Source organism: Pholcus phalangioides, unplaced genomic scaffold, assembly GCF_987345545.1.
Source record: "Pholcus phalangioides strain wild (caught in Gottingen) unplaced genomic scaffold, Ppha-v1.0 ptg000039l_1, whole genome shotgun sequence".
NCBI lineage: Eukaryota > Metazoa > Arthropoda > Arachnida > Araneae > Pholcidae > Pholcus > Pholcus phalangioides.
In genome coordinates, this window is record NW_028301625.1 from 20,241,663 (window position 1) to 20,265,275 (window position 23,613).

Consider the following 23,613-nt stretch of genomic DNA (forward strand, 5'->3'; position numbering starts at 1 on the left):
TCCATTTTTAAGGGGAGTTATATGTGATTCCATAATGAAGGGTGGTTAGATGTGATTCCATGAGGAAGGGCAGTTAGGTGTGATTCCATAATGTAGGGCAGTTAGATGTGATTTCATAATGAAGGGGAGTTATGTGTGATTCCATAATGAAGGGGAGTTATGTGTGATTCCATAATGAAGGGGAGTTATGTGTGATTCCATAATGAAGGGGAGTTATGTGTGATTCCATAATGAAGGGGAGTTATGTGGGATTCCATAAAGGGGGAGAGATACGACTGATTCAAAAAATAGAGGAGAAAGAAATGTGATTCCATAATGGAGGTGAGTTATTTAAATTTAATGTGTTGTATCATTTCAATTTTCATTAATATAATCATTAAACATGTTACATTTTTATTCTACATCTTGCTCCTCCTCCCAAAAAGGCTTTCCGTGGGTACTGCTGGTTAAGAACCCCTGATCTAGTACATACGTCTCTCAATACTGTCTTTTTCTTTCAATTGTGCACAACTCAGGTTCTATCGCCATGGACAATTTACTACCCAGTGAGTTATGCCGGAAGTGTAAGTACCTAACAGTCTGATTGCGTATCTAGCGTTGTGTAAGATTTTCAGTGCCGCCGTCTATATTTCAGAAGGGAGGTGAGTGCAGTGTAATGTCTGAATACTTGTACTGTCTGTAGGACTGTTGCTCTCTGTGGCGAGACTATTTAAAGTGGAGATCGGCTTGCATTTGTGCCTCGAAGTTGGGAACCACAGAAAACCAACTTCAGCCGTCCACCACTGAGGCGATGGTGGGGCTCGAATCTGGGTCCTCGCAATGTGAGTCCGTCATTATGACCATTTGACCACCGCAGCGGCTTTCAACACCATCTACTATAGATAAGATAATGAGATTAGATAAGGTTCGGTGAATCTTATCTAGCTTCTTCCAGTGCAACTAATCCATCTGATAAGAAGACCCAGTGCAATTGACCCTCGGATTTGATTGACAGATTTTACGAGCCGTGCAACTGACCCTCGTTCGTGTACAGTTTGGATAATAGAAAAAGATAGATTATTTCTATTTCTTGTTTTATTGTATTATTCTTTGAGTTGGGGTGGGGGAGCATTTTCACTAGTATGAAATCGGAAGAAAGTATTCTTCCTGAAAAAAGATGTGTCATTTTGCAGAATTTTTAATGACTTCCACTGTGGGAGTTTTAATGAGGATCACAAGGAATTTTTTCTATAAAACTACTTAAAAGGTTAATATGCTCAAATGCCGTATCAATAGGTTTTCTCTTGAATGAGTTTTCACTATTTTTCTGATTACATCCAAAATCTGTAGGTTAAGCTGAAATGAGGAAGAAAAAAGTGACCCACAAAATATTTGTACAGCATTTAATTACAATTTTTCATTGCAAAAAAAAAGAACAGTGAGGCGCAACATCTATATATCAGTCTCTCACACACTTGTATGGCACAACGTCACAAACAACGGGGCGCAGGAAGTTCTTGTTGAATCTCACTAGGATGACTCGATGAAGGGCTTTGTGCTCATTTCAAGCCACATTTCGTAATTGGCATAATATTTTTTGGACAAAAATCTTGAAATGATTACAATATTGAAGTTCAATCCTTTTTTGTTTTTCCAAATTTTTCGAAATCATTCTAAAATATTGCATACCGTTGAAAGATTCCGGCTTGAAATGGTTCACTTATTTGCGATTTGAGTGTCCAGGAATTGAGCGTGTAATTCGAAAAAAAAAGGTATACTCATAATTGTGTAAATTATAATTAAAAAACGCACGAAAGCTCTCTTCTCTGGTATGGCGTGGCATGGTAGTCAAAAAAAGAGTAGATGGAGAGTTTTGTTGTATTTATCACGAGATTTGAGTGCAAACAATCACAACATTATGGTAGAAGAATAGAAAAAAGCTTGACTCGTACTCGTCGTATTATTCATTTCCATTGAATCTAACAATTATGTCTTTTTTTCCTCGACGAATTCTTGTCCCGTTTTCTGATTGCAGCACTGCTCTTCTTCATACTTCTATCATGGCGGGCTGTGCATCTAGACATTCTTGTGCTGTTTGTGCCCCCAAATATGATACTTTCAGAACTTTCAACCCCCCAACGCATTCTAGATTGTCGTTTTTTTTAAATAAATTCTATTTACAAGCAAATGTCAATCGTTCAAAGCACACCACCTTCTTCATAAGGCTTTGGACGAGTACATCATAACTAATTTCGTAAATTTTTTCCATAAATTATCAGGTCAGACACTTTTATTTTCTTTTATAACTTGAATCTTGCCATTTCGTTAAATCCAGGTGGGGGAAATGATGGCTATCGCATTCCACTAATGGATTTCTGAAAAAAAAGAACAAACCAGAGGAATTAAATTAATTTAAAACAAATTAATATATCCACATATTAAACTGGCTGTAATCTCTAATGAAAAGAAAAATGAGTATGTCAAATACAGACGCATGAGTATGTCAAAAATAATAGTTAGATCTTTATTTTCTACCAATACTTAGCATGTGTTTATAATTGATATTGATGTTTGTTTTAATTTCATCTAGTCACGTCTAGATACACATTTTTTCATTCTGTTAATACTAAGAATTTGATGGCTAATAAATTATTCGTGTCTCATGTTGAGAAACATTTTAACTGTTCGAACGGATCTGATACCTGAAATCTGCAAAAATCTCTTAGATTGCCACAATTTTTGTTGTGAAATTTTCTATGATTGTTGGTCTGAAGTAACGCGATTGTTTCCACCTTTTTGCATTTTCTACTGTTTATTTGATACATATTTTTACGTATCAGAAACCTGTATTCAAGATTCAAGGTCATCTTAATTTATTCAGGGGCAACATCATCGGCCCGATGTTAAGTAGATGCTGTGGAGCGTAGGGCGACCCCCTCCTAGACCCAAAGCATCAGCCACCTGAATTTAGGATCTTGTGTACTGTATAAACTGCTTAACAGTTCACATAATTATTGTATTTTCAAAAAATTATATTCGGTGCAGTAATTGATATTCTTTTTTTTTCATTTCAGAAATTGAAAGAAAAATGGACGATGACGTTCACATTTGAATATTTATTTATAAATGTGAAAATGATTATCACACGAAAGGCACAAATGCAAATCAAAAGAGCCACAAACGCGTCAGCCGAGTACACTCGGGATAAACCGTAAAGCGATTGAGCATTTTTTTTCTTATCATTCAGGCTCAAGAGATCCCTGGGTCATGCCCAAGTGGGCCCATGCTTTAATACGGCACTGCTATGCTTTGAATTTAAATTTTTATTGCCGATCCTGATTGGCACTGTAATTGCAAGTAGACAAATTGAGTAACTTTGTAAGAAACTTAGTTTATAATAAAATAAGAATATATCTTACTTCATAGGATCAGCTAACATGAAAGTGTTGGCAGGTAACGTCATCGTGTCGTCGGTGTTATCACAAACAACTCGACCAATTTTCACTTTTCGAATTTCAGCCAATTGCTCTGAAATAATAAAAATATGTCGTGGCCAATAAACCAATGCAACAAGCAGATACAAGTATGTTCTCTGAAATTAAAATCATCTACACTGAAGTGGCATGGAATTAGGAATAGGTAGAGACATACAAATCTCGTGGCACTGCCTGAAAGCAATTCCAAACCATTTAATTTCCGCAAGTTGTCTGAATCCAAGTAACTCGTATCTAGTTAGATATCCCTAATTCTGTGTCACTTCAGTGTATAACGAAGTAGGAGAATTCTTGGAAATAAATTGGATGGAAGACATTTTAGAAAAAAAATTTTCTTTCTTAGCAAATTATGTAATTGAAGCGTGATAATCCAACAAATGCTTAACACGCCAGTCTATAATACCCAATTTTACCTTGTGTGAACGATGACGGCCAACTAGGGTTTTCATACCAGAATCGGTCACCTCTCCGTAAATTAGCGAATTGTTCTGAAATTAAGCATGATAATGTAGGACCTAGAATCGCTCCCGGGAGAGAATACTCGGAGATGCCAGCACTCCATAAATCAATGTCGTCTACATGCCTAAGAATAATATATGAAAACAAATTTTTACAAAAGTGCAGATAAAAAATTTCTGGAATCATATTCAAGTTCATTATTGATTTTTTCCTCCTGAAGCAACAGATCTTTTATTTATTAGATGTATTTTACATTAGATGTACCATATATATATATATATATATATATATATATATATATATATATATATATATATATATATATATATATATATATATATATATATATATTGTACATTATATATTGATATTGTACCAATGCATGTTAAGTTATATATATATATATATATAACTTAACATGCATTGGTACAATATCAAATCACTGAATTGATATCTGTGTTTTTGATCATACTAAAGATATTATAATCTGTATTTCTATTACTATTTGTGTGATTATTAGAGTAGAAGTTCATTATTTTTGGAGGGATGTAACAAAAACTTTTTTGAAATAATGTTTTATTACTTTTAGGCACTTGATAAATATTCCTATATCTATTCGAGGTTCTATTTTCATTTTCTACTTACCATTCTTCATTTTTGATGATAAATTTATAAATTCTGTACATGTAGTTCTGTCTCAGTGTCAATATGAATTTTTTTGAATAACTGAATATTTTTGTTTTATCTATTGTAACATTTATTAATTCTCTTAATTTGTTATAAAGATTGTCTAAATTGCGTATTTTTTAACAATACGCTCCTCCCCAGACACATATTCCATAATTTATATTTGAATTATCCCATGCATAGAAGAGTAACAATAACACACCCCAGTAATAATAACACATAATAGCTCTCAATGTCCAATCAGTGTTGGTCATATAGCATCACGTGACAAACAAACATTTAGCATACTAGCAGAAAAAAAACCCCTACACAGTGAATTGCTAAAAACTGACTGTCATTTCACTTCATGTTTTATGTTTTTGCTCAAGTTAGAATTTTTTGCTTCTCTGAGACCACGATATCAGAGTTTGCGCTCTCTTTCATCAGAGGAGAAATGATTTAGCGATTTTGGTGTAGTTTTCGCTGTGTTCTTATTTGTGTGAAGCGTCTCAGCTCGTCTTGTTTTACTCTGCAGAAGCGTAATAATAAATAGTTTTTGTTCATATTCACTGTAGCTGGCTCTGGTTTGGCGCACTGGACCTTGGGGGGGGGGGAAATGCACTCTTTCACCCTTTGATCACTCGTTCTACATTTCGCATGGGAATGGTGCATACCAAAATTCACACTCAACGCGGCTGACCAAGTACTCCCAGTCCCAGTAAGTAGTAATTTTTTCTCTTGTTCTGTATTTTGTCATTAATATTATTTATTTATCGTTTGAGGACCATCGAGCTTATATTACTGGAGGGAGCTTCCAGCAGCCGCGACGGCATGCACATCAAATGCAAGGAAATCACGTGACTCGGTGAAAACAAAGTTCGTTTGCTCATAGAAATGTACAGTTCGGTCTCTAAATATTGGGTTTTAAAGATTAAAAAAAAGTATAGAGAACTCATCTAAAGATGAAAAAAGATTAAATTATTTATTTCATTAATACTGGAATCATTTCTTTCATTAATGCTGGAATAATTTCTTTCTTTAATGATGGAATAATTTCCTGAATTTTCTTTCATTAATTCCGGAATTATTTCCTTTATTATATATATAATTATTATTGCTTTCATTACTTCTGGAGCAATTGCTTTCATCAATTCTGGATTTGTTTCTTTCATTAATGCTGAAATTATTTTTTTCATTAATTCTAGAATTTTTCTTTCATTAATTCTAGAATTTTTCTTTCATTAATTCTGGAATTTTTCTTTCATTAATTCTAGAATTTTTCTTTCATTAATTCTGGAATTATTTCTTTCATTAATGCTGAAATTATCGCTTTCATTAATTTTGGAATTATCTTTCATTATTTCTGGAATTATCACTTTCATTAATTTTTAAATTAGCAATTTCGTCAATGCTGAAAGTATCTCTTTCATCAATTATGGAATTATCTTTAATTACTCTCATGAAAGGAATGCCACATGTGACTCATGAAAAGAACAAATCTAAATTAAAGAAACATAGAAATAGATCGTTTTTTTTCTTTTTTATGGGAGCTAGATATTCTGAAATTTTTAAGTTCAAGATATTGATCTGCCTGTTTTTTGTTTTTGTTTTTTTTGCTTCAAAATTGCTTGATTAACGCTGCGGAATTTCTTCAATGTAATTTATATGGGCCCACATAATGAATTTCAAAACATCCTAAACTATATGGATTGATGTAATTTGATAATATAAGACAATACGGAGACATTAATTCTCATTCTCGTGCTTGAGAAGATGTAAATAAAAAGCTGAAATTAATGTTATTGCATGAAATTAATGTTATTTGCCACCTCAAAAGTGGGTCTGGCTCATTATTTTATATTTAATTTTCTGGGCTTCGTATTTCTAAGCGAACTTAATATTTCGAAAATAAAAATTCAATTCAATTTTTAAAATTATTGATGTGGCGGAAACCCCACTAAATTTCCGCATTTCTATGCTAAAATCGGCAATTTTAACATTGATCTCTATGGGGGATCGTGTTTGTTTGCACCGAGTCACGTGATCTTCCGACGGAAATGTTGGGGGGACACTGTTCTCAGCACTGCCAAGGCGGAGACGGCTGACGTCATACTCCCTCTAGTAATATAAGCTCGATGTTTAAGACCACTTCAGCCATGGTCATAACTAAGATTTTTGTGAGGAGTGGCGAACAGGGCCGCAACTAGGGGGGGGAGCAAGTGGGTCTCGTGTCCCGGGCGCTGGACTCGAGGGGTCGCAAATTTCATTCTGAAACCTCTCCTTCAACATTACAAGGGGGACGTCAAAATGCGTGCTTGTCCCGGGTGACCAAGCATCTAGTTTCGGCCCTTTTGGCAAACATAATTTTTCCGCCCTATCTACTCCGAATTCCGATGATTTCATAACGGTATTCTTGTTCTTTCGTGATATTTGCCACTCCCCCCCCCTCCTAAAATTGAAGCAGTTGCCCCCTTTGCCCCCCCCCCTAGTTCCGGCCCAGATTTCATCAAACATTTTGTTTTACTATTTTCTTGTCCTTTGGACAGCTTCTTGCATTTCATGAACTTTAATGGGAATACTTAAGTGAAAAATAAGTGATACTTGTGTAATAGGTGTCATGATTAAAAAACCGTGGGTATTTGTGTAATACTAATTATACATAGCAGTGGAATATGGTAGCCCAGGCCGATAAGATACTCGCGAACTCTGCCACAAGATGCCCAGAGATGTCATGTCTTCAATACCCTCTTTTATCCTTGCCAGTTTTTTTCTGATACAAGGAACAATTACAAAAACAGTGCATGATGATCAAACATCACATTGTCATTGAAGAAAGTCTGTACACCAAATGTTTGGCGTACGAACCTCTCGGTGAGAAACATAAAAAAGCCGTTTGGAATCAGCTGTGAACTACATAAGTAACGGTCTAATTAGTCCTATTGTGCAGAAAATGAAGGTGGTGGAGTAAAAAAAAGGATTAAAAGAGCGTGTTTTTAGTTATCCGGAAGCTATGTGTATAACTAGGATGACCAAATAAAAAACCTGAAAAAACGGACATTTTCATTGATGTTAAAATAACGTATTCACAATTTAAAAATTTCGAAGTGGGTTTTTTAGCAAGCTTGACAAATTTTTTTTTATTAAAACGATGAAATAGCCGAATATAGTGAAAAATTTATTGTCCCGTAAAATATGGATCACATGGTCACACTGTGTAACACACAAATATACTTTTTGACACTTTTATCAACTACAAGTGAGGATTCTTGTTCCGAAGAGTGAATGCCAACTTTTGGAACACCCTGTATATTGAAGAAATTTTCAAAATTTGTTAAGGTTTCCGCGGAATAGCCGCATAATCATCAAGGATTCCGCTCGAGCTTTCACGTTGGAAAACCCTGGCCTAGCTAGAGTATCTAATCCACGTTTGTTCTCACTGGATGTGAAAGGGTTGAAAATCTAATATATTTCAGTGGAAAATAAACATACTAAGGCCGGAATTACACTATAAAAGTTTGATAGAAACTTTTTTATAAAGCTTGAAAACTTATTCGCTCGAATGTAACCGATGCGTATATTGGTTGCATTTTTTTAAGTTTTACAAAAGAACTTTTCTAAAACTTTTATAGTGTAATCCCGGTTTTGGACAAAATAAGCACAGAAACTCGTGATATAAATTCCTTCTTTCATGAGGCTTTACGGGATTCCGTATTTTATGACACTTTATTAAATTTCTTTTTTATGATGCTTTAAGATTCCATATTTTACGTGCGTGACGCTTTGAGAATTTTTTAAATTTGAGAATGATTTCTTAACTACGTTATTTTAGGTCATTCTACTGAATTGGGCATTTTGTCTGTTGTGGCGTTATATTTGTATTTGTATTTGAATTTCTTATTTTAAGACATTTTCTTATTTTAATATCCTAATTTTATAACTCTTCAGATAGTCCTAGTTTAATGACGCTTTATTAGATCTTTTATTTGATGAAGCTTTACAGAACGTCTTATATATTTAAGAACTCTTACTTGTGATCCTTATTTTACAATCGTTATTTAATAAAATTTTCATATGCTTTACGCATTATTTGTCATTTTTCTGGATTCCTTATTTTAAGACACTTTATCAAATTCCTCATTGAGACGCTTTATTCATTGCTTTACGACGCTTTACAGCATTCCCTATTTTATGACGCTTTAATAAATTCCTTATTTTATGATGTTTTACTAAATTCCTTATTTTATGATGTTTTACTAAATTCCTTATTTTATGATGTTTTACTAAATTCCTTATTTTATGATGTTTTACTAAATTCCTTATTTTATGACGCTTTACTAAATTCCTTATTATTCGACACTTTTTAAATTTATTATATTCCTTAAAGACGCTTTATCGAATTTCGTATTTAATGACGCTTTCCTAAATTCCTTATTTCGTGACGCATTATCGAATTCACTGTTTTATGACGCTTCATCATATTCCTCAATTTAGGACGCTTTGCAAGATTCCCTATTTTACGACGCTTAATTTCTCATCCAGAACATGCTAATGAATACCCCATTTTATGACGTTGTACAGGATTCCTTATTTTATGACGCTATATCAAATACGCCATTTTGTGACTCTTAATGTCATTCCTTTTTCATGACAGAATTCATTATTTTATGGCACTTAATTGAAGTCCCTATTTATTGACACTTTAGTGATTTCCTTATTTTATCACGCTTTAGTGATTTCCTTATTTTATCACGCTTTAGTGATTTCCTTATTTTATCACGCTTTAGTGATTTCCTTATTTTATCACGCTTTACCAAGTTCCTCATTTTATGACGGTTTATAGGATTAATTCCTTTTTGACACTGTACAGGATTCATTACTTTTTGAAACTGTACAGGATTCATTCCTTTTTGACACTGTACAGGATTCATTACTTTTTGAAACTGTACAGAATTCATTACTTTTTGACACTATACAAGATTTATTACTTTTTGATGATTTACAGGATTCCCATATTATTGACGCTTTACCGACTTTCATATTTATGGATGCTTTACCGAATTTCCTATCTATTTCCTGCATTAAATTCCTTATTTCACAACGCTTCATTAAATTCTTTATTTCACGACGCTTCATTCAATTCCTTATTTCACGACGTTTCATTAAAAAAATTTAATATTATTCGACACTTTTCAAATTTATTATATTCCTTAAAGATGCTTTATACCAATTTCCTTATTTTATGATGCTTTACAAGATTCCTCATTTCACAACGCTTCATTAAATTCCTCATTTTAAGAACTTTATAGAATTATTTATTTTAATGATGGTTAACAGGATTCCTTATTTTATGACGCTTTACGGAATTCCGTAGTTAATGATACTATTAAAATCCTACTTTTTTGACGATTCAGTGAGTTCCTTATGTTATGACACTTTATTAAATTCCGCATTTTAGGATGGATCCTTTATGTTATACCGTTTTACAGTATTGGTTCGCAAACGCGTCACGCTAAATTTAATTAAGTGATCTGGAACAGCACCGCTTATTTCATGACACTTTAGTGAATTCCTTATTTTATGACGTTTTACTGAATTCCTTATTTTATGACGCTTTACTAAATTCCTTATTTCATGGCTCGCTTTACTAAATTCATTATTTCATGGCTCGCTTTACTAAATTCATTATTTCATGGCTCGCTTTAGTGAATTCCTTATTTTATGACGCTTTTGAAGATTCCTTATTTTACGACACTTTTGAAGATTCCTTATTTTATGACGCTACACTAAATTCCTTATTTCATGGCTCTTCACAAGATTCCTTATTGTATGACGCTTTAGTGAATTCCTTATTGTATGACGCTTTAGTGAATTCCTTATTGTATGACGCTTTAGTGAATTCCTTATTGTATGACGCTTTAGTGAATTCCTTATTGTATGACGCTTTAGTGAATTCCTTATTGTATGACGCTTTAGTGAATTCCTTATTGTATGACGCTTTAGTGAATTCCTTATTGTATGACGCTTTAGTGAATTCCTTATTGTATGACGCTTTAGTGAATTCCTTATTGTATGACGCTTTAGTGAATTCCTTATTGTATGACGCTTTAGTGAATTCCTTATTTTATGACGCTTTACTAAATATGACGCTTTACTAAATATGACGCTTTACTAAATATGACGCTTTACTGAATTCCTTATTTTATGACGCTTTACTGAATTCCTTATTTTATGACGCTTTACTGAATTCCTTATTTTATGACGCTTTACTAAATTCCTTATTTTATGACGCTTTACTAAATTCCTTATTTCATGGCTCGCTTTAGTGAATTCCTTATTTCATGGCTCGCTTTAGTGAATTCCTTATTTTATGACGCTTTACTGAATTCCTAATTTTATGACGCTTTACTGAATTCCTTATTTTATGACGCTTTTGAAGATTCCTTATTTTATGACGCTTTTGAAGATTCCTTATTTTTTGACGCTTTACTGAATTCCTTATTTTATGATGCTTTACTGAATTCCTTATTTTATGACGCTTTACTGAATTCCTTATGTTATGACGCTTTAGTGAATTCCTTATTTTATGACGCTTTACTGAATTCCTTATGTTATGACGCTTTAGTGAATTCCTTATTTTATGACGCTTTACTGAATTCCTAATTTTATGACGCTTTACTGAATTCCTTATTTTATGACGCTTTACTGAATTCCTTATTTTATGACGCTTTTGAAGATTCCTTATTTTATGACGCTTTTTAAAATTCCTTATTTTATGACGCTTTTTAAAATTCCTTATTTTATGACGCTTTTTAAAATTCCTTATTTTATGACGCTTTACTGAATTCCTTATTTTATGACGCTTTACTGAATTCCTTATTTTATGACGCTTTACTAAATTCCTTATTTCATGGCACTTCAAAAGATTCCTTATTTTATTACGTTTTCAAAATTCCATATATTTATCAACGCTTCAGTGAATTCCTTACTTAATGACGCTTCAGTGAATTCCTTACTTAATGACGCTTCAGTGAATTCCTTACTTAATGACGCTTCAGTGAATTCCTTACTTAATGACGCTTCAGTGAATTCCTTACTTAATGACGCTTCAGTGAATTCCTTACTTAATGACGCTTCAGTGAATTCCTTACTTAATGACGCTTCAGTGAATTCCTTACTTAATGATGCTTTTGAAGATTCCTTATTTTATGACGCTTTTGAAGATTCCTTATTTTATGACGCTTTTGAAGATTCCTTATTTCATGACGCTTTAGTGAATTCGTTATTTTGTGAGCCTTTAGTGAATTCGTTATTTTGTGAGCCTTTAGTGAATCCGTTATTTTATTTGGCTTTAGTGAATTTTTTATCTCATGACTCTTAATTAAATTCCTCATTTTATGACGCTATACTAAATTCCTCATTTTATGACGCTATACTAAATTCTTTATTTCATGGTGGTTCACAAGATTCTTTATTTTATTACGCTTTTTAAAATTCCATATTTATCGACGCTTTAGTGACTTTCGTATTTAATGACGCTTTACTAAATTCCTTATTTTGTGACGCATTATCAGATTCACTATTTTATAACACTTCATCATATTCCCCATTTTAGGATGCTTTGCAAGATTCCCTATTTATTGACACTTTAGTGATTTCCTTATTTTATGACGCTTTACAGGATTCATTACTTTTTGAAGCTTTACAGGATTCATTACTTTTTGAAGCTTTACAGAATTCATTACTTTTTGAAGCTTTACCGGATTCATTACTTTTTGACGATTTACAGGATTCTCATGTTATTGACGTTTTACCGAATTTCCTATTTTTTGACAATTTATTGAGAATTCCTCATTTTGTGACGTTTATTAAATTCCTCATTTTGTGACGCTTCAAAAGATTTCTTATTTCAGGACGCTTCACAGGATCGTTTATTTCAGGACGCTTCACAGGATCGTTTATTTCAGGACGCTTCACAGGATCGTTTATTTCAGGACGCTTCACAGGATCGTTTATTTCAGGACGCTTCACAGGATCGTTTATTTCAGGACGCTTCACAGGATTGCTTATTTTATGATGTTTTATTGAATCCTTTAATTTATGACGGATCATGGGATTATCTACACTGCTCAAAACAATTAGGGGAGCACATGGTTTTAACAAAATTACGCAAAGATGTATACCGATAAGTGACATAAAATGAATCATCCATAATTTAAAGCCTAGCAGGAAACGGAAGAAAACTTCATACACAAATCAAAGTTCACGACGTCAAAAACTAGAAAAAGGAGATAAGGGCAGAAATCGGGATGTTGCAGAAACGTCTGTTTTACTGCCGTAACTGTGAAATTCGATTGCGCAGTATTTTTTTTTGAGACAAGGTGACTTGAGGATGTCTCAATAACGTGATTTACCGGAATCCATGGCATGGCGTGTTATAGGCAGACTGGAATTCGGGCAAACACAACGTAGTGTCGCGGACGCTGTCGGAGTCACCAGAAGTGTTGTTGCAAGGCTGTGGAATCGATTCCAAGAAACAGGAAATGTTAGACGTCGACCAGGGCAAGGTCGGCCACGCGCCACTACAGCAACTGATGACCGGTATATACGGTTAACAGCCCGTCGAAACAGAACAGAGAATGCTACGCAGCTGCAAAGACGGTTGCTCTTGGCAACAGGACGAAGGGTGTCCAGCCAAACAGTACGTAATCGGCTTCATGAGGGAGGGCTCTATGCACGTAGGCCAACGGTTTGCATTCCGTTGACCCCACGCCACCGTGCGGCCCGAAGAAGATGGGCTGCTGAACATCGAGATTGGGAGCAACATGATTGGAGCCAAGTGCTGTTTACAGACGAGTCCCGATTCAGTCTGGAGTGTGACACCCGACGTGTTCTGGTATGGAGGGACAGGGGCACTCGAAATAACCCCGCATTCGTTCGTGAAAGGTCACAATACAGACGAGCTGGTTGGATGGTATGGGGTAGAATCAGCATAGGCGGACGTACAGACCTGCATATCATTCCGAATGGCACTTTGACGGCCCGAAGGTATGCAGACGAGATACTGCGACCTCATGTCATCCCTTACGCTGGAGCCATTGGTGATTCCTTTGTTTTCCAGGATGATAATGCCCGACCGCATAGAGCTCGTCTGGTGGAGAACATGCTTGAAGCTGAAACAATACAGCGTATGGAATGGCCAGCGTGCTCTCCTGACCTGAATCCATGAAGGACTGAAGGATTGAATCCTGAAGGACGACGCATTGCTGCGCGACCAAGGCCGCCTGTTACTGTCCGAGACTTGCAGATTGCACTTCTTGAGGAGTGAGACAGTATTCCCCAAAGTCTGATCGATAACCTCATCGCATCCATGGCAAACTGGTGTGCAGCAGTCTTAGCTGTTCGAGGAGACCACACCCCCTATTAAAACTCATGCATCATGTCTAAACAGTACTTTTTTTTATCGTTTACATGTAACCAAATTGTTGCCCTAAATCATCTTTTCATGTTTTTTTCATATTTTCAAAGAATTAAAGCTTAATTCCAAATTTTTTTACGTCTTTTTTCTGTATTGCGCATTGATACGCGTGTACTATCCATTGTATGCCAATACGTGGCGGTCTCGTACGGTTTTCTTCACTTTTTTGCTTGCTCCCCTAATTGTTTTGAGCAGTGTATTTGATATCACTTTACTAAATTCCTTATTTCCTAGCGCTCTACTGAATTTTGTGACGCTATATGAGATTTCCTATTTATTGACGCTTTATTGACGTTTTACTAAATGCCTTATTGCATGATGCTTTACAAAGTTCCCTATTTATTTGCGCTTTACTAAAAACACTTTTATATAAGAATATCTATCATGATTTCTTTACAGGATTCCTTGTTTCATGACGCCTCACGGGATAACTTATTTCATGACATTTCGCAGCATTCCTTATTTTATGACGCATTACGGGAATCCCAATTTGATAAAGCTTTATTGAATTGATTATTTCATGACATTTCGCAGCATTCCTTATTTTATGACGCATTACGGGAAACCCTATTTTACGTCACTGTACTAAATGCCTTATATATTTCATGCCGCTACAAAGGATTCCTTATTTCACAACGCTCCACAGCATTCCTTATTTTATGACGCTTTACAAGATTCCCCGTTTATTGACGCTTTACAGGATTCCCTGTTTATTGACGCTTTACAGGATTCCCTGTTTATTGGCGCTTCATTAAATTCTTTCATGACGCTACACTGGATTCTTTTTTCATTACGCTTTACGGAATTTTACTTTTAACGAATTTTTTTTGTATTATTAAAGAATTCCATGTTTATACCAAAGTTTTCTGTATTTTTGGCACACTTTTGTATTATGGCACACTTTTTTGATAAAATTCATAATTTTGACACTTTATTTGAATTTCTTTCGTTGGCAATTTTTTTATTTCGTTGGCAATTTGTATTTTTTTTTATTTCGTTGACACTTTATAAATTTCTTTATTTCGTTGGCGATTCATAAATTTCTCTATTTTATATAAATCGCAAGGTTAATTTTTTTGACACTTTATACAAAATTATTTACTCTCAGTGCCTCGACATACACGAAATATTCTTAATTTTTTCTTTTTGTTTCATACTTAATTTATAACAAAACTTATTTTTCAGTTAATTGCAAATATTTTTATTGCATATTCAAAGTTTTTAATTTCTTTAAAGTACTATAAAGTACTTTTAGAACATTTTTTTTTTACCAAGTTCTTTTTTTTTTATAAATGATTGAATATCTAAATTTTTTAGAACTCTCTCAAAAAATGAAAAATGTTGAAATTTCTCAAATATATTGATAGCTTAGTTTTAGTTTTTGTCCTCCAAGTTATTTGCATTTGATGTGGAAGCCTTGTAAAATTCTCTTATTTTTCTTGGCTGAAAAATTTATTTGCGTGACCGTTTTGTTTGGGGTAGGTATTTTTGGAATTGTACACTTGTATTGAATATTTTTCTACAAAAAGCGCTCAAACGATTGAAAATTTGGAAAAAAAATAATGAAGAAACTAACCTGTAAATTTTTGAATAACGGTGAATCGTTTTATTTGGGATTAGGCCAGCAAGATCCCAAAATTCTGTCACTTTAGGTAAGCCGCAGTATTCACGAAATTTGTTATATCCGGGAACTCCATGTTCTCGAGCTCGTTCCACATTCATAGCTGCGAGATCCATTCCGAATCCTGCTCCTGGTTTCTCGAATAAATGGTTTGTCACCTTGAATTAGAAAAAAAAAAAAAATTCTAATCGCTATTTAATCGTTGCTAGACATTATTTCATACATTTACGCGAAATTTTACACAATTATAATTTTTAAAATCCACACAATTTCAATTCCAAATGAAACTTATGTAGGAGTATTTAAGAATTTAATATTATATTTGTTGCTGAAACTTATTTGTGCAGTTGATTCTCCATCATTCTACAGAGTAGGTTGTCTGACTCAGTGCCTACTGCACCACTTCACCAAACCTGGCCATATCGCTATATTGCAATTTACTGCCATTAGTGAGATGGGTTGGAAGTGAAGGCGCTGTCTATCGGTGGTCGCCTCGAGTTCGTTAGGAAAAATATCTTATCTATATCCTCTCTTGGGTTCGAACCCAGGACCCTGACAACAACCTTCACTATGGTAGACGAGCACCATGCCACTCGGGCACAAAAAAAAAACACAGTGCCTACTGCTCTGGTGTCCATAATGAGGCTTTTCGCATAGACGTCGTAATCATCATCAGCATCACTTTGAGGGATGGCACTAGATGTTCCCCATATAAATCAGTGCTAAAATTGCCGATTTTACTTTAGAAATACGGACATTTAATTGGGTTTTCCCAAGTTGAATTGAATTCTTGATTTTTCAAAATATTGAGTTCGCTTAGAGATACGAAACTCAGAAAATTATACATAAAATAATTAGCCCGACCTATATATATATATATATATATACTTTTAAGTTGGATATCCATGCAATAACATTGATTTCAATTTTTTCGATATATCTTCTCGAATATGAAAGTGAAAGTTAATATCCCCCTATTGCCTTTTAATGCAGGGTGATTCGGAAAAGATGGGAAAAACTTTAAGAGGTGATAGTATACACCAATACAAACAATTGTCATCCAAGAATGCATGGTCTAACATGAAACACAAACGCGCTAGCGCGTTTCGAAACGGCCGCTCAGCAAACGTTAAAACGGCATTCCTGCTGAAACTTATCGGGAGAAAAAGAACACCGTGCATGCAAATGTAACCTGGGGAAGAAGAAGAGACCGTATGCAAATCTGCGTCACAGTGAATACAAGGCGCGGACGCCAGCCCTGTGAAGTTATCCCGCACGTTACAACTGTTAGAACGGTTGCACGCTGGAATAACTTCACAGGGCTTGCGTCCGCGCCTTTTATTCACTGTGACGGAGATTTGCATACGGTTTCTCCTTCCCCAGGTTACATTTACATGCACGGTGTTCTTTTTCTCCCGATAAATTTCAACAGGAATGCCGTTTTAACGTTTGCGGAGCGGGCGTTTCATGTGAGACCATTCATTCTTTGATGACAATTGTTTGTATTGGTGTGTACTATCACCTCTTAAAGTTTTTCCTATCTTTTCTGAATCACCCTGTATTCAACTGCATCAATTTATATAGTTTAAGTTTTTTTTTTTAAATTAATAATGGCTTATAAATTATATTGAGATAATTTCGCAGCAATTGAGATATTTGGATAGGCAGATAGATAAATTGAACTTCAAAAAAATTTTTTAGATATATGGTATAGTATAGGTAAAAATAGAAATATTAGATATAGATATATAAAATCATATCAATCATGAAAAAAAAATCGATTTCATTTCTACATTTCTGTATAATTTATATTTGTTTTTTCAATCTTTCATGAACTGCCGAGGCAGTCACCATGTTGGTTGCCTTGGATACGGTTTGCATATCCCTCGAAGAAAGAAGGAAATATCACGTGGTCAAAAAGCCTTATTAAAGGATAAATGACAAAATTGATATATCTGAAAAAGTACTATAAAAAGATGATTACAGCTTTTTTTTAAAATTTATATTACATGTTTTTTATTTATGTAATTACTGTATAATAAAGAAAAGTAAAGAAATATCACAAAAAATATTGAACATAGACACTTAAGATTAATTTTATATTACATGGCTAATCATAAAGCTTTTTTTACAAACCAAATTAAAGTTGCTCAATATGTCCGCCTTGGGATGCACGGCATATGTCTATACGGTAGTCAAATTCGTCTCAAACTTTTGAAAGCATGTTTGAATCCACTGCTTCCACGGCTGCTGTTATGCGTATCTTCAGTTCGGCTAATGTAGCTGGAAGGGGAGGCATATAAACATAGTCTTTTATAAACCCCCCCACAAGAAAAAATCGCACACTGTGAGGTCCGGCGATCTTGGAGGCCAGTGATGTTTAATTGAATCGTCAGGTCCTCTGGAAAATGAAGTCATTCGAATCGGTTTCTAACTGTAGGAAAAACCAATTTTGACAAACACTGAAGTGATGACCGAAGGAAGAGCGTTAGCGCTACCTGTCGGAAACTGCGTGAAACTCGAGATTTCCCTCTTTCTACCTAGACATTATTTGATCAAAACGGATTAAAAGCTGAATAGTTATGATTTTTTTTAAATCGGATGATTCTTTTTGAAACACCCTGTATTTTTATATAAGTACAGCTATTTAAAGTTAAACCCTTGTAATGAAAAACTTCTAGGGATGGAAAATTTTGTTCGCTATATCCGATCTAATAAGAAAACGTCCAATGGGACGGGTAAAACTTTCAAGTTACCCGACGATGCCGAGTATACGACATATCCCGGGGCCATACTTGTTTAACATTCGGGAGTTTATTGTATTCATTATACAGTGAAACCTTGCTACAACGATACTTGATTTTACCATAATTACTTCTACAGTGATATTTTTTCGAATCTTGTTTGGAATTGCCTGTAGTCTAACTTTAACCTCCTCTCGATACAACGATAAATTACTACGATAAATTATTTTATCCTTTACTACTCTATAACAATATTTTTTGATGAGTGTATTTCGAAACCACTATAACGATGTTTTTATATTTCACTTAAAATCACCTTCGATAGATTTTAAAATTCCTCAATATGGCGTTTTTTTCTTTGAGGGTGTCTAATAACATCGGTATTTTGCACTATCTACCCTCTGGAAGTGTAATGGAGCTGCCTTGAAACCGCTTTCTGTATAGTAGACAAAAGTATTGCAGAGTAAACCACTTCACGGTGTGGAACAACAAACAGAATTTTATTAATCAACTAATAAATTCTGATTTATTTTGTTGCTAATAAATACTTTTAAATGCACTTTATGGTGGTACTAACAACGTCAATTCAGGAAGAGATGCACAACAGCATAAATTTGATGGCACCTGATGATAATGCCGCCTTTCGATACAACGGTATTTTTTCATGGTCCGCACAGTATCGTTGTATCGAGGTTTCACTGTATTCAAAATTTCAACCAGTGATTAATTTACCTGTCCAACTAGAATTTATTTACTACGAAAAAAAAAATTCACCTCTGTCGTTACTTCAGGATCCATGGCGTTAGCTTTTTGGTTGATGAGACCGTGAATGAATGAATCTACTATTCCAGGTTTGTATAAATTGAACGGCTGCCTCAGGACTGTCGATACACGTATTGAATCTAAAACAAGAAAAATGTTTCATGAATCAAGGATGATATGTGTTGGTGATCAATAAGGTCCGAACCCTAAATGAATAATTTGATTTTATAACGTTTTGCATGTGCATATAATAAGAACTTTTTATCGTATAACAGGGAAACGGAAAATTCTTAAATTACGATTATTTTACTAGCTCTCATTACGCTAGCCAATATTTTTCCATATTCTTCATTATGTTGCAAAAAGAGAGACGAGACGGGGCTTACCGATTTTCTCATGAAATTTGTTATACCGTTCGATTACATCGGGTAAAAGACTGTGGCCAAATCGAAATGCCGCTGATTGGAATGCTGCTCTAATACCTGCGTTCACTTTAGGACTATAACCATCATAATAACCCTAAAGAAAGAATAATTGAATCAAAATTATTTTAACTTCGAAAGACATTCATGACACAGACATGTTTCATGTAAATTGTAGAAACGATGAAAATGACCATTGTTTAATGTCACTGATCAAGTAGCATTGTAACTTTTTTTTAAATCAAAAAGCTAATATAGCCATACCGCTACTCCCCGACTTACGAACGTTCAATTTAAGGACTTTCCAGGTCGTAGGCGAAATATTTGATGCTAATGGGAAATCATAGATTGACCTGGGTGATATTTGACAAACTTTCAGACCTTCATTCCTTCGTTTTTATTTTGAAGTCATTAGATCCTCGCATTCCTGAAATGAGGTCCCTTTATTTTCTTTTTCAGGTATCATAATTTGTAGTAAATAAGTCGCTGCCAGAAAAGTGATCGGAGAGGAAGAAAGTGTTCGTTGAAACGCCGCAGCTTCGTATAAGCCTCACTTAATTTTCATTCAAGAACCAAAAATTTTAATTTTTTTCATTTAACTTATCTTCAGTTTCCTTTGAGAATTTCCTAATATTATTGATAAAACATTATACATTATCCTGGAGTAAAAATGATCATAAAAATTCATCGTGATCCTTCAAAGTTACAATGACAGAAAAAAAAAGTTATTGGATACGCCGCGGCATTGAATTAGCAGAAAAAGCTAAAAAATTAACTTTAAAAAGCTTTACAAGCAACGGTTTTATTATAAGGAACTATCAATTAAAGTTTTAATCAATAATAAATATTCACGAAATTTAATTTCCATGTTTCTAATGGATGTTGCGCTTTCCTGGGACTGTTCCTGAACCCAAATCAACGAGTTTGCGTTAAATTGATTTGGCTAACGGATGATGTCGGAAAATATCCTGTTCGTAAGTCTGGAAGTGGTTGTATTAGAATAATAAGAAACTTTAGTTGTAATAGTGGTATTCAGTTGTAACAGTGGGGGAACAAAGTTCTTGCCAGAAATGATAGGTGGTGCCAGAAGAGCTGCAATAGCCGTGTTTACAGTCTAATTTGCATAATTACGGTGTTTTTGGAAACATTAAAGTGTGTTCTAGTAATATGAAAAATTTCGTTAGTTGTTTGCAATTCCATAAATGGGTTCCACATCAGTTAACTGACTCGATGATGGACAAGCGCATTTAGATTTTCCAATTACTGCGGAAAGGGAGGAAAACGATCCATTTTTTGATCACATAATCACCTGCGATGAGAAGTGTATCTAATATGGACATTTCACTCGGCAATTCAGCTGGAGTGTGCCCAGTGCGAGAGCAAAAAGGTTGCCAGACGCCAGGGCCGTAGCGTACCTTCTCGGGGCCCCGGGATAGACATTTTCTTGAAGAACCCCTGAAAAAAAGGAAAAATTATGCAAAATAGGTGTACATTTTTTGTGTGGTAACCGGGGCACAACCTAGCTACGGTCCCGCCAGACGCACACTGACCCACAAACGGGTTCTATGGTCTGTCTGGTGGGATCACCGTGGAATAATCTTCTATGACTTTCTTCCAGGTGGACGGGCAATCAATGAAAAAATGTATTGTGACTATCTGGACTACGTTCATGAAATTTTGAAGCAGAAAAGGACATCGCTCGTGAACCGCAAAAACGTTGTTTAACTTCAAGATAGCGCTAGGCCGTACACCGCGAAAGCCATGAAGTCAAAGATTCAAGAATCGGGTTGGGAACTTCTGTACATTCCTCCATCTTCTGTACTTCTCCCGACCTTGCTCCAACTAACTTCCACACCCATTTCTGTCTCTACAGAATCACTTGAGCAAGAGCAAACCGAACATTTCTGTAGAGGAAAAAAAATTGAGTTCATCAGTTTTTCCTCGAGTTGAAAACTCCTCATTTTTTTGAACGGGCTTTCCAAAAATTGAAACGGAGATGGTTGAATTTTATAGATTACGATGGGGATTATATTTCTGATAAGATATTTCTTGCTTTTCTTCTGTATCGTTTTTCCCAAACGATAAATTTCTGGCAAGAACATTGTTCCCCACCTAATATTAAGTTGAGTCTAAACTACATGTACATTATACATTTTTGTGATAAAACTATTAGAAAATAATTTATCGAGACTTCCGCAATATACATACGTGTCTAAGAGGTTCTAGACCATATTTCATTATGTTTTGCCGACCAACAACCATAGGCAGAAACTGACTGTACGTTATATGTTGGACTTCTGCCACTGTAATATGTCTTGCTTCTTGGTATACGGTTTCATCATCCCAGTGAGGATTCAGAGCAGCGAGAATATCCGCTATCCTATTATGTTCTCTCATCCATAATGTGTGCATTACCGTTAACATCAATTGTTCATTGACCCTTTCATCACCTAAAATGTTTGAAAATTATTAAGTCCCATTTTAATCATTTGCTTATATATCCATATTCACTTAATAATTATGATTAAGAAAAGAAAATTTTTTACCAGCATCGAAACAATATACGTTTCTCGGTCGAGCCATGCAACCAACGTCTTTTTCAACCATTTTCATTGGCAACAAGTCTTTTAAACCGAGTTCAGCATAAATGTGGTTTGCTTTAAGACGACCTGTAACGAAAAATGAACAAAATTCATTTGAATTTTATTCAGGTTAAAAGTAGGGCGACTATATGACTTTGTATTTTACGGGACATTCCGTATTTCCCGTTTTTTTTTTTGCTTCCTCGACGTTTTTTTCATAGAAATGTCCCGTTAATCAACGAAGCCTTACTTGAATTAGCTTAATTAATTATTATACTACTGAGATCACGGATAAAGATAATTTCAAAAATTTATATAGTCGACGCCTATTCCTCAAATCAGAAAAAAAACGAAATTTTTATTCGTTAAATCAAGAAAAAGCGTTATATAATATATATCCGTGTTGAGTTAATATAAATGTACATACAAAGACATCTAAAATATCATTAAATTGGAGTGAGTTGTAGTTATATATATATATATCAGGGTCCGAAAGTAATTTATATTATGATGATTGTGTAACAATGCATGTAAATATTAATGTACCACAAACATTCTCATGTTCTATGTTTTTTTCTCTCGTGAAATTCATTTTAATCCACTGATTTACAGTAGTCTCTAATTTCCCACCAATGGCATTTTTTCAGGAATTTTAAAAATGGTTAAATTTTTAGCGACAAAATTGGCGATCTCCCGTATTTTAACGTATTTAAGACCCAACCCATTTTGTATTTTTCTCGATAAAATATGGTCGACCTAGTTGTAAGACAATTTATGTTAACATTACTTGAATAAATATCGAAACCAAAACCATACGCACGGTTGTAGTGACATCTATTATCGAAATTCAGAACTTATATTTGCGCGAGTAGGTGCTGCCATCTAAAGGTGGATTCCAAAGTTAATTGAACAATTTGTATTTTCATTGCAGAACTTAGGAAGGTTTTTTGTCATGTTTAAAAACTGACATGACTCGCGTAACCGAATTCTCTTAAAAATGAAATGTCCACGATACATAAGTAAATTTGTGTAAAAAATACAAGAAAGATATCCTTACCTCCGTGAAATTCTCGAAGACGACTTGCGACATCTTGATTACTACCGTAGATGTAATTGCCATCGATGTAAGCGGAAATTGTGTTAATTTGAAAACGAGGACCTGCGATAATTAGATATAACACTAGAACATTAAAGACTTATTGAACAATATCAACAACGTAGCAGAATAATACCGCACGGCCGGAATTATACAAGTTCGAAGAGTGCAGCTGTAAAATATTATAGGCCGTATATACTGTATGACACATTATTAAATTATACAGGGCAGGGGGCGTACGCAGGATCGATGAACCTTCGCAGGGAGGGAGGGGGGGGCACAAAAATATTTTCTTCCTTAAAAACTTTTGAAT

At 34.6% G+C, this 23,613-nt stretch overlaps 1 protein-coding gene across 2 annotated transcripts in view; it reads right to left on the reverse strand.

The window, feature by feature from the left end:
- Nucleotides 1-1,368: 1,368 nt before the first annotated feature.
- Nucleotides 1,369-23,613, reverse strand: part of LOC149065669 (salivary peroxidase/catechol oxidase-like) — a 151,837-nt gene continuing 129,592 nt past the window's right edge. For both annotated transcript variants that reach the window (XM_089253858.1, XM_089253859.1), the window contains exons 8-16: nt 23,262-23,363; nt 22,169-22,291; nt 21,831-22,072; nt 19,587-19,719; nt 19,213-19,340; nt 15,650-15,852; nt 3,887-4,056; nt 3,399-3,507; nt 1,369-2,354 (exon numbers count right to left, since the gene is read on the reverse strand). In XM_089253858.1, coding sequence (XP_089109984.1) covers nt 2,270-2,354; nt 3,399-3,507; nt 3,887-4,056; nt 15,650-15,852; nt 19,213-19,340; nt 19,587-19,719; nt 21,831-22,072; nt 22,169-22,291; nt 23,262-23,363 — 1,295 coding nt within the window. In that variant the 3' untranslated portion in view covers nt 1,369-2,269. The remainder of the gene's footprint in view (nt 2,355-3,398; nt 3,508-3,886; nt 4,057-15,649; nt 15,853-19,212; nt 19,341-19,586; nt 19,720-21,830; nt 22,073-22,168; nt 22,292-23,261; nt 23,364-23,613) is intronic.